The sequence below is a fragment of the Anabrus simplex genome, chromosome 1, assembly GCF_040414725.1.
Source record: "Anabrus simplex isolate iqAnaSimp1 chromosome 1, ASM4041472v1, whole genome shotgun sequence".
Lineage (NCBI taxonomy): Eukaryota > Metazoa > Arthropoda > Insecta > Orthoptera > Tettigoniidae > Anabrus > Anabrus simplex.
In genome coordinates, this window is record NC_090265.1 from 1,558,481,284 (window position 1) to 1,558,494,711 (window position 13,428).

A 13,428-nucleotide genomic window follows, 5' to 3' on the forward strand; every position below is an offset into this window, starting at 1 on the left:
TTGCCTGTGATGTCCAGCTGAACCCAGGACCGGAGGTAAATACCAGCCTTAGCATCTACTACCAGAATGTCTGTAGTCCTAAGAAATCACTCGTGGACTTAAACTTCGCTCTGAGTGACATTCATTACGACTGTGTGTGTTTAGCGGAGTTCTGGCTCGACTCTTCAATCGACAATTGTGAAATACTGCACGACAATTATGTTGTTTTCCGCCAAGATAGGCAAAATATCATTACTAGTAAGAACAAGGGAGGTGGGGTTTTAATAACAGTATAATTTCGTGTGGCTATTTCTAGCCGAGTGCAGCCCTTGTAAGGCGGACCCTCCGACGAGGGTGGGCGGCATCTGCCATGTATAGGTAACTGCGTGTTATTGTGGTGGAGGATAGTGTTATGTGTGGTGTGTGAGTTGCAGAGATGTTGGGGACAGCACAAACACCCAGCCCCGGGCCACTGGAATTAACCAATGAAGGTTAAAATCCCCGACCCGGCCGGGATTCGAAGCCGGGACCCTCTGAACCGAAGGTCAGTACGCTGACCATTCAGCCAACGAGTCGGACTTAATAGCAGTGAACTCTGCGTACGGTCCAGTGCAACGACCTGACTTAACGGGAAACTAGGAATGTGTTGTTGTGAAAGCCACCCCATCCCCTGGCCGAGCGCTATACACAGTCTGCTGTTACCTGCTCCCGGACGAGGTGAAAGTACGGCTCACAGACTTCCGAGAAACCCTGGCTCGAATCAGTCGAGTAGCAAAACGAAATGACACTATTATTGTGTGCGGAGATTTCAATATAAGCCAATTAGCCTGGGCCTCAGACGATTCGGGATCTATTAATCCTATTCTTGCCCATGTCAACGAGGAAGCCTGCTTTCTTTTAGAGATCACCAACGAATTTAACCTTCGCCAAGTTTGCGGTTTTCCGACATGAGGAAATAACTTCCTAGATCTTGCTTTCGTGTCTGAAGAAGTCACTAATAATACCCTGTGTGAAGCAACAGAACAGTTAGTACAATCAGATCATTCTGCGCTTGAGCTTAGACTTCATATTTCCCGTGTTCCTCGTTTACCACAGACTACAAAATCATTATTCGTTTGGCCAAAAGCAGACTTTCCCCATCTACGAAATATCTTATCCCGTTGTCCGTGGAACTTGCTCGAATCCTGTCCATCTCTTGATGCCGCAGTTGACTTGTTTTATGACTTACTGCACAGCGCTCTTAAGGACGCCGTACCTTCCCGCATAATGAAGACTAGGCATCTTCCCTCCTGGTATGATTCCGAACTTACAGACAAAATGCGGGCAAAGGAAAGAGCAAGGAAACGAGCTGCAAGGTCTTCACTTCCTTCACATTACGTCGAATTCGCGGCGCTAAGAAAGGAATACAAACAAATACAGCGGAGAAAGTACAGGGATTATGTCGGGTCTGTTGAGGAAGATATTATCAGACATCCACAAAGATTTTGGAAATTTATTAATTGCAAATCAAAATCTAGGCGGTTACCATCCATGATGATTAATGAAGACAGGGAAATTAGCTCACTGAAAGAAATTCTGGATAACTTTGCTGACACTTTCAAAACATTCCATCCACCCAGTGTTCCCTGTAATTCTCACACCGAACAATTCGGGGAAATTAATTTATCATCAGTAGTAACTTCGGCATCGGAAGTCTGCAACATCTTGAAGTCGATGGATACGAAGAAGTCTTGTGGTCCAGATCAAATTCCAGGAATTGTGTTACGTGATTGTGCTGAGGAGCTGGCAACCCCACTAGCCACGATAATCAACTGGTCTCTTCGTACTGGCAATTTCCCGTCCGAATGGAAGAAAGGATATTGCACCCGTCCACCTCCCGAGTCCCAGACTAGCATTTATCTCAGGGGTGTCGGTTCATTATTTAAGTCATCAAATATAAATATAGCGGCATCAAATAGAACACGGGAATGAACGGAGCAATTAAAATTTAAAAAATGGGGAAGGCTCGATTGGAAACTTGAATTTAAGGACTCCATGATAGGACTAGGAAGTGACTGTTAACTTTTAAAAGGGCATCAACTAACTACAATAAAAAGATTATGAGAATGGTTTCCTTTGAAATAATTTGCCAGAAAAAGCAGTTTATTACGCCATCCGACGTACGAAACTTTGATACATTTGGCAACGATATTTAAGTTTTCCACACATGTTACATAAACAAATCACTTGCTATACCGCAAGTGGTATCAATATCGTGCTGGGTTGCTTCTGAAATAAAATGACATTTTGAGGTATAATTTACGGATCGATTCCATTTGAATCGAACCGCTGTTCAAGGATATAGCTTCCTTCTATCGTGAGCCCGAGCATAACCCATGTTACGGTCGGCTTCTCGATTTAACTAAGATGATGTACTCCGGCTATATACATTTTTCCGAGACCGGTACTCGGACTGGGTAATGTTTCTCGTGAATTACGAAAAATGGATTACACGGACAGTTTCTATCTTACGATGTCCAGCTGATGCCATACCACTGAATTAGCATTTATATTTTATTTACACATGATCTGAGATGTTACACAGTAGCCTCAGTAGACTACTGCCACAGATGAGATAACGAGAAGCGGTGGGAAATACCGTGGCAATGACCTCCCCTCGCGTCGCGGGCGAAGTAAACAAACACACCAAGTATTACTGTAACTCGTCCCGTGCGGAAACCGTACGATAGCGAGGTAACAAATGACTATAATATTATCACTCTTATTATTGAAACATAAGAGTCGAGGGATGTTGTCACCAATTAATTAATTAACTATCGTCAGAAATATTCATTTATCCATGAAATCATCATCCACGAAATTATTATTATTATTATTATTATTATTATTATTATACTCAACGGTTCCTGGCACTGTCACGTTTGATTAATATCGTCATTATTATGCGGGATGCAAGCACAAATGGTTATTAATGTTATTATTATTATATCCCTCTTGTGGTTATTATTATTATTATTATTATTATTATTATTATTAAATAGGTGACTCCAGATTTTATTATTATTATTCACGTCACTCAAGAGGTTATTATCATTTATGAACCGGTCACTTCCGCCAAATATATTAAGATATCGGTCGCAATTATAATTATTTCACTGATCAACCAACGGCATCATTACTGTTATTATTATGACAATTATTATTAAACTGACCGCGATGATTTAACATCGTCCTTACATTGTTATTATTATTATCGGTTGATATTATCATTTAGATTCCCGTTTAACATCTTTATCTGCAATATTATTATTATTATTATCACGACATCATGATTGTCATCGCTCGTCATTACAATGATTACAATATACGATCGTTTATGTGGACTCTGAACTCTCATTATCCTTAGATCCGTAGTATCTCGACGAATAGCTATGCAGTCTATTTATTTCGTACATGCTGTCACGGGTTCGAATTCTACCCGCTACGTAACTCAGTATTTCTCTGTGACACTGCCCGTACATTTTACACTCATTTCAATATCCTAAGTGTCTCTCGTACGGAATTTATTTCCATTTTTTATCTCAATATTCCTTGATTCATTTATTTCTCACAGAATTATCAACTGACTTATTTATTCACTTCTGACATCGTACGACCTTTTATTATCTGACTGCAGATTCTTTAACATTTCTATCTCATTTCGATCTACGCCTTAGTTCGTTCTCCACAAATAATCGTAACATCTTGAAATTATATTTACCAAAATTTGACAATCATGGTTTCGTAATATTAGTCCTACGTGTTCCGGCTAATGAATTGCAACTTTAAGACACGATATTTATACGTAAAAAATATTGGACCGTAATTTAAACCACACGTTCATTAACATGTACGGATTATTAGCACCGATCTACATTTCAATATTATTAATTTATCAAGTTAAATTACCACACACTTTAATTCCGAATTAAAAACGACATCCCGTCATTAAATGATTTCCGACAAAATCAACACCTGATCACTTAAATTTATTATTACGCACTGATCACTAAAAATTTCCAATATCTCATGAATTATTATTATTTCCAAATTATATAAAAAAATTCTTCCAAAAATAGTTTTATTTTTATTTATTATTATTATTAATTTAAAAAATTAATTTCGCCTGTTACACGGTAGTCCACTCTTAATATGTTTAACGCATAACCCCTTTTACAATTTCGATTTATTCTGGCACTAATCAACTCCAGATACGATTTACTTGGAATATTATTATTATAATCGCTTCTCACAAATTTGAACAACTTCACTTTGAAAATATGAACATACTAATCACAACAAAACACAACTGGTATGGCGAAGCTGGATTTTCCTTCAGTGTCATTACATAGCTCGTTAAAATGACAAAACAGAAAAACACATATCGGGTCTTATTTAACTATCATAACCAAAATCAAATGAAAGAAAATTATTCTACAAAGAAATATGAATGCATGCATGACTTAACGTACTACACTATATATACAAATTTACATCTCCAACAAACTGAATACATAAAAGACCCGATTATTTACATTGTTCTATTTACTACTGTCCGTGCTACAAATTTAGGATGGGGTCGTTAAGCGACTCATCTTGTTACAGAAGGTAACCAAGTATAATCAAATTATTCCCATTTTTCCCAATCACGCTAACATTTCCCAAATATTATATACATTATGTACTCATCTTAGTTTCTCGGTATTCCATTACAGCTTTGCAGATGAGAGGCTCCTTTCGGCCCCTCTCTGCATTTTACTCCTCCATTCTTGATGGCGTAGTTCCACAAAAGATTTCCTGGCACATTACCATTTTACACTAATACCTTAATTATCACCAAAACTTCACCATTGACAACGTTAACACTGAACACTTTAACTTTTATACAACAAACTAATATCCTAGACCCAAAAATTTAATATTTTACACTATTTTAATCTTCGTCCAATTACCGCACAATGGACCTGGACACGTACGACGAGGTGTCAACTTTTACGCCCGTCGCGATTTATGTCGTCTGACGCGATACGCCCGTTTCATACGGCACTCTTGAAGTGTTCATGATAGCGGTTCGATATTGCAAAGTACAGGCTACTATTCCCTTAAAGTACTGTTCGTCACACAGTAGGTTATTTACGTACTTATTGTGGTACAATTTATATTACTCTCTTATAGTGCAATTAATTTACTTCACTGATATTTATAACTGACAAACACTGTCCTACGTTAACTATTTCCAGTTCATGTCGCTTGAGCGCGATCACATTTTACGAACACTGGCGGATGCTCGCGCCATTAAATGTTGAGTTACTGTATGCCCGTAAAATTCGAAGTTAGCTGCGACCGACAGTTCAGCTCCAGAGATTCAGTTCAAGTGTGTTGGCGAGGATCCCTTGTCCCGTATATATGGATGAAGCTTTCTCCCACGGATTCATTGACGTCATACCCCTGAGGGAGGGGGTGGATTTTTAATATCGGTACTTGCACTCCGAATTGGACGTTAAAATTTACATCAAATTAATCCACTCCGCTAGCCTATTTGCTGGATTAAATATGAACTCCTGGTGATCACAGATTTAGGAGATACGGGTGGATTTAGCTCCTCACATTTCGCGCCTTCGGAAGCGTCCCTTACAACGTGGTCTTCGTCCAGCCAATGACATTCAAGCTGTCTGGTTTCCAAGAAATCCAGCCTTCAATTTATTTAATTTGCCAATAATTATTGATTATTTTTCCATGCGTGACATCTAATAAATTCATTACATTGCTCCGTGTACTCACAATAATTTATTACTGATTAATTCTGAAGTTACGAGAATATCTCATCCATCATTCCTTAAGATGGTATCCCTGAGTCTTCCATCAAATTTTTACGATTGGCCGGCAAGCGGTCACGTGATTTAAATCTCCACCTGCCCGAACCTAGGCTAGCGAATGTCCTCGCAGCCGCTGTAGCTTTCCATGACGTCACGGAATTTCCGTCCTGCCAAAATTATCCCAGTGCATTACTCATGTAGCGAGCTTCCTTTGTCAAACTATCCCTTTCTCTTTCTGACCAAGACTTATTTGTAGACTTGTATTTCCTTGTTCGCCAACTAATGAGATCCCCTGCTGTGAAGTAGCTAAATGTTGGTGTGTCGAGCTAATCCGTCAGGCTCCAGTCTGTCGTCCTTCCTTCGCTCCTATTTCGACATTACATATATGAAAAGTTTTCAACTACACTTCTGTATTTCAATAAATGTACCATATATTATTTTATCAATCAAATCATGATTGACTTTGGGCCTAAGTCACTCGGGTTCAATATGTTATTCCAGTTTTTAAGAAAGGTTGCAGATCTTTATTTGTCAATTACAGACCAGTAGTTCTTCTTTCACTCATTTCCAAAGTAGCGGAAAAAGTCGTATACAAAGCAGTGTACAGTGCAGTCAGTGGTTTAATTAATATTAACCAGCATGGGTTTGTCCAGAAACGCTCAACTACCACCAATCTAGCTGTGTACTCCCACTTCATATCTAGCGCTCTGGACAATTGCAAGCAGGTTGATGCCGTGTACATGGACTTTTCCAAGGCTTTCGACTCAGTGCAGCATAATGCTCTTCTGACTAAGTTTTCAGCATATGGCATTCATGGAAGCTTGCTTGAATGGTTTAAATGCTATCTTTACGAAATAAGGTATTCAGTAAAATACGAGGGTACCATTTCTCGCCCTTATCAGCCGTAGTCTGGCGTCCCACAAGGTTCACTACTGGGACCTTTATGTTTCCTTCTATTTGTTAATGATCTGCCATCACAAATCCATTCGAGCAACTACCTGCTCTATGCTGATGACCTTAAAATCTACAGGATAATTGAAAAGATAAGTGACTGTGAATTGTTACAGTCTGATATAAATAATATTAGTGATTGGTGCAAAAAGTGGCATTTAACCCTAAATATTTCAAAGTGCAGTGCAATATCCTTCACGAGAAAAATGCAAGTTAATGTATTCAATTATCATGTAGGGGATCAAGAAGTAAAGCCTGTTAATAAAATTAACGATCTTGGTATTATCTTTAGTAATCAAAATGGTCTATCTTTCAATGAGCATGTGTTAAATATCGTTAACAAGGCATTTAAAACGTTAGACTTCCTCAAAAGAAATTGCAAGAGTTTTAAATCTGTTGCCCCATTGAAAACCCTGTATTTTTCGCTTATACGATCTAGTCTAGAGTACTGCTCTGAAGTGTGGATCCCCTCACAGCAATACTTAGTTAATGCCTTAGAGCGAGTACAGATCAGATTCTCAAAATGGATCAGTAAAAAGTGTTTTGGTATCAAGCTGCCATCGTCAGATTATGATTTGTTTTGTACAAACATGTGTATTGAGTCGCTTAGGACTAGGCGCAGGTATGTCAACGCACGTTTCATACACAAATGTATCGGTAATTTCCTTGACTGTCTCAATTTACTCCAGTTGCTACCAATTCATGTTCCTTCCCGCAATACTCGACAGGCTGTCACCTTTCACTTACCCAGGTGCAGAACGGAATCACACAGGAGCTCTTGGTTTATGCAGGCCCTAAGATCCCTGAACGAAATTAGCGGGATAGTGGATATATTTCACTCGTCAGCTAGTGAAATTCGCAGACATCTTATGGACGCTTCATAGACAGAGTGTTCCTTGTATCTTGTTCTGCCCATTTAGTAATTGAAAGTTATACTTCCTTCCTTCGGTCATTTCAAATGTATAAACACTTTTCTGTTTTCATGTCTTTTTCCCCTTCCTTATGTGTTTTGTAAATATGTATATATTATATATTGCTTAGTTATAATTAGTGGTAGTAGTAAGTCCTGTTAATATTGTTATTATTTGAATGTATTATATCATCTGTAATTGGAGAATCAATAACTCTGTTGATGATAAATAAACAAATCAAATCGAATCAAATCGTCCAGCCCTACGGCCCTGCCGCCTCTTTCCCCACCCATCTGTCGACCACCATAACAACAACAACAACAATAACAACAACAACAATAATAATAATAATAATAATAATAATAATAATAATAATAATAATAATAATAATAATAATAATAATAGGCAGGCTGAATAGCTCAGACGGTAGAGCACTGGCCTACTGATCTGAAGTAAGCAAATTTGGACCCACTTCAGTCCAGTGGTATTTGAAGGTACTCATATACGCCAGCCTCGTGTCGATCGATTTACTGATACGTAGAAAACTCCTGCGGGACAAAATTCCGACACCTCGGCGTGAAGCCGCAAAAGCATTTAGTGTCATGTAAATAATAATAATAATAATAATAATAATAATAATAATAATAATAATAATAATAATAATTCTGGCGATACGTACAAGATGCAGTAAAAGGCTGGCTGGCGCCATATCGAGTAGTTGGGATCGGGTACGGCCCGCACCTTGTGGATGTGGGCTGTATCAGGCAGAGCCCCACGAAGAATAGTGGCTGCATCCTCGGGGTTTCCACATTGTCCAGGAATACAAATTCCCAGAGAAATAAGACGGATCCCAGTGATGTTGAGTCGCAGCGTCGCTACACTGTAGGAAGCCATGTCTTCCAGCTCCAGGCACTGTGTCTGGGATCCCAACCAGAAGTTGTTGCCCCATAGGTAACTCGATGAATAACGGCCGCTGGCGTCGTACACTGAAAGATCATACAAAGAACGCTTTGATTTTTCGAATTAAAATTTACGGAGAGATAAATTCTCAAAGAAGATATTGTGAAAGAAAACATATGGTCAAAGTGCTTTTGCTATTGGTTTTGCGTCCCACCGACTCAGACAGGTCTTATGGCAACGATTGGATAGAACAAGGCTAGGACTGAGAAGGAAGCGACCGTGGCCGGAAACCATCTTCAGAGCTGCCAACAATGAGGTTCGAACCCATTATCCCTCGAATACAAGCTAACAGCTACACGGCCCAAACCGCGAAGCATACTCCTTCCGTAGGTCAAGATGTATGATGAGCCGTACTGCAAGGGCTGTTCAGTTGAAACAGATAGAGCTGGCAACACTGAAAATAAGTGACGGGACAACTAACTAAGAAGTGGCAGCACTGCACGGTTTGGTGTTTGTAGACAGTTCAGAACGTGGTCAGCCCAAGACACATGCCCCGTAAGTAGAGGAAAATGTTGAAGCAAGGTCCAAATGAATACAACGCGGCATAACTCATTTCTTGTGCAAAGAAAGTGCTTTGACCGGAAAAACTGTCTCGAAATGTGCTTATGCTAAATGATATAATTATAATTGCGTGTGGCTATTGCTAGTATGGTGCAGCTTTTTAAAGCCAGACCCTCGCATAAGGGTGGGCGACATCTGCTATGTACGGGAAATTGCGTGTTGGTATGTTGGAGGATATTCTTGTCTATGGTGTGCGAGCTGCAGGAACATTGGAAAGAGTATAAACACCCAGTTCTAGAGCCAAGCACGAAACAGCTCACATCAGATACCAAATTCTGCTAAACATTCTTAACGAAGCAGCCTCAGTAGCGATACCACAGAGAAGAAGTATAGATCATACTAAGAACCAACCTAATCCATGGTGGTTTCCCATTTTCACACGAGCCAAATGCTGGGGCTGTACCTTAATTAAGGCCACGCCGCTTCTTTCCCACTCCTAGGCCTTTCCTATCCCATCGTTGCCATAAGACGCATCTGTGTCGGTGCGATGTAAATCAAATTGTAAAAAAAAAAACAAAAAAAAAACATAGTTGAATGAGGAACGCTCCGGTATGACTGCTAAGAGAAAATTAGCCTTCAGTCGACTGAAACGCGAAATAACATGGACACTATATACTTTACAAAAACACAGACATCCAAGTTATATCTCAAAAAACTAAAGATGTTACAGACGTGAAAATAGGGGGAAATCAACTTGGGTGGTGGGGCTGGGGTGAAAAAGGAGTTGAATTATTTTTATGATGATCCGTATATCTCAAAAACGGAAGATGTTACAGTAATAATAATTGGTATTTGGAAGCTCCTTTAAAAATAAAGAAATACGTATTTTTGTTTTCGGAAAGTCGAATTAAGGGGAGAATGTGTAAATAAGTAAAAAAAATAGTTGAATTCTGTTTATGAGGATACTTATATCTCAAAAATTGAAGATTTTACAGACGTGAAAGTTGGTATTTTGAATCTCCTTTAAAAAAAAAAAAGAAACACTTTTTTCGGTAAGTCCATTTAAGGTGGAAGGGTGTGGAAAGAAGTGAAAAAATTGAGTTCTTTTGATAGGGACACTTAAATCTCAAAACCTGAAGGTTAGGGATTTTCACATAATGTCTTAGTGCAGTACCTAGGAACGATTAGTTTTATCAAATTACGGAATCCACGCGAATGAAGCCGCGGGTAACTGCTACTTATTCATATTTTGTTTCAGCCTTTCTTGTATACCTTTATTATTATTATTATTATTATTATTATTATTATTATTATTATTATTATTATTATTATTATTATTATTATTATTATTATTATTATTATTATTATTATTATTATTATTATTATTATTATTATTATTATTATTATTATTCACGACCGTGTAGTGTGGGCATCAGCCTCTGTTAACTTCTGGATCTTTCGATCCCTTTTTCAAGCGTGGGTCTCCCCATAAGATAAGGGTAGCGATAGTATTACCTAATTAATTTTGAAAGCAGTATGCTTTTTCTGCTTCAAGCGTCTGATGTGTTAGACGATAAACATAAATGTAGTCTGCTGACCCGATATAGAGCGTTTGTAAATGTAATTGTAAACTGAACTCCAGGGTTCGAGACCCGTCCGACATAAATGTGTTCTAGAAGCTACTGCTTCTTTCTCAGATCTGTCTTGACTCTACTTTTCCCGGTTAAGTACAGGCTAACCTATTTTCGTAATGTATACATTTATGAGACCTACGGGTCAGAAATCTCTGACTGACCATTTCGAGATGGGAGTTCTCCCCAAAATTGTAAATTTTCTGAGCTTATGAGCTCATCTATAGTAAACATTCTGAGCTTACTAGCTCCCCTATCGTAAATTTCCGAGCTTCTAAGCTCTTTTGTTAAAAAGTTCCTCTTGTTAAAGGTTTTTGTTGTTGTTGTTGTTGTTGTTGTTGTCGGAAAACTCAAGTCATAAGTAAAGAAAGGAAAAATGATCATTGATTTTGTTAGTAATATTTAAACTTTGGTTTTCACCCCTCATGCTTCTTTCCCTCTCTACCCTACTGAAATCTCCGTAACATAACGTCAATAATAATAATAATAATAATAATAATAATAATAATAATAATAAATATACTGACATGAGACTGTCGCCTAAGTGGCAGATTCCCTATCATTTGTTGACCTAGACTTTTCTTCAGTTATTTCAAAGAAACTGGAAATGTGTCGAACATTTCCCTTGGCAAATTATTCCAGTCCCTAATTTCTCTTTCCATAAATGAATATTTGCCACAGTTTGTCCTCTTGAATTCTAATTTTATCTTCATATTTAATTTCCTACTTTTAAAGTTTCAAATTAAGTTTATTCGTCTACTATTACGCGTAATTCATTGCTCACGACTTGTCAACCACTTTATAATGTGTTCTAATAACGCATTAAAATGTGAAATGTACCCATAATGCGAAATTAGTACTAAAATTCGATATAAATGTAAACCAAAGACGTTTTGAAAATACAACTTTGTGTTTATTTTTCTTCTGGAAACTTAAAGCAAGGAGTTTGTGCAGCTTTAGACTGCTTGAAAATGCTGTCGGCTGTTAAGCTCAAATACCCAGACTTTGCCCAAGCAGTTCTATTATCTACTTGAGATTCTACCAAGATTGTAGAAGTTTGAAAGATATTTAATCGTGATAGGAAAGTACGAATGAGAGAACGAAACGTTCAGATAAGTTCCATGATTTATTTTAATCGTGTCACTTGATTATGAACACGTTATTTTTGTATGAATGCCTACCCCTTAGTTCCCCTTTCCTGATATGGAAAAATGTTATTTTTGTATAATTTTGTTCATTTACATGTTTTTTATTCTGATTATTCAATATAAATGTGTGTTTTGTGTGTGTTATGTTACAATATATATCAATTAAATATAAATGTACAGTTTTATTATACTTTATTGCATTTTATTATAATATGAGCTCTGTGCAAATGCAATTTTAATTTTACATTCATAGCCTATTATCAAAATACATCAAATTCTATGGTTTTCTTCAAAAGAACTAAGTTACAAAATGTATTAACTCTAAAAAGTACAAATGTAGGCCTGTTGTATAAACACATGTATCTGTATGGCTGTGTAGTTCATTGTGTCACTAAACACTCATTGGGTATGACCATTGGCTGCAATAAAATTTCACATAAAGATAAAAAAAATGGGAAATTTCAAATATACAAACACTACAACATACTCAATGTACAAAATCATGGTGTTACATTTCATCAAACATGCGAGTACACCGGGCAGGTAATTAAAAATTTCCCTAGCCTCTGAAATGAAACACAATGACTTTCCCTCAGGAAGATATTTTGGAACGTCTTATGAGTAAAGGCTCAGAACTGGAGGAAGTAAGATGGAGAATTGTGACACTTCAAAGAATGGATTATCTACGTCACGAGGTTGGCGTATTTGAGCACATTCAAATACCACCGGACTGATCCGCGATCGAACCCGCCACCTTGGCTCAGAAACCTAGCGCACTACCGTCTGAACCGTTCAGCCCGACTCAAGAAGGACATTTACGTCCTAGTGGACACTGGAGAAAAGATGGCCGAAGTTAATCGGCAGTCTACGAAAAATACGAGAAAACTAGAAGGTGCCCAGCGCCGACCAGAACGTATAATAAACAAACACATCCGTTTAAACACAGCCAGGTGAACTCATTATATGAACAAATAGACGTAGCCTTCCTTAAGGAATCCCTGAGAGACAACGCACACCACCTGCAGCATAATTACCGCTCTGTTACGAGAGGCCAAGGAGTTTAGTCTTGTTTCCCCACACCTCTAGCCGGAACAACCTCATATTTAAGTGGATTTTACGCACCACAGACATGTATGGAACTTTCTACCATCTGAAGTAAAACCGCTGTAAAGAAAATGTGTATGTAAATATAAACCCAAATGTGATGTATCTTCTTTTTCCACACCTGTGGGAACTGCGTCGCACATGTGAATTTGGCCATGTTTTATTTTTTCTATTTGCTTTACGTCGCACCGACACAGATAGGTCTTATGGCGACGATGGGATAGAAAAGGCCTAGAAATGGGAAGGAGGCGGTCGTGGTCTTAATTAAGGTACAGCCCCAGCATTTGCCTGGTGTGAAAATGCGAAACTACGGAAAACCATCTTCAGGGCTGCCGACAGTGGGGTTCGAACCCACTATTTCCCGATTACTGGATACTGGCCGCACTTA

General features: G+C 38.2%; 1 protein-coding gene across 1 annotated transcript in view; it reads right to left on the minus strand.

Annotated features, from left to right (window-relative positions):
* LOC136862290 (nose resistant to fluoxetine protein 6) overlaps positions 1-13,428 on the minus strand; it is a 202,208-nt gene that overhangs the window by 93,742 nt on the left and 95,038 nt on the right. The window contains exon 3 of the mRNA XM_067138874.2: positions 8,376-8,682. Within this exon, the coding sequence (XP_066994975.2) occupies positions 8,376-8,682 (307 nt within the window). The remainder of the gene's footprint in view (positions 1-8,375; positions 8,683-13,428) is intronic.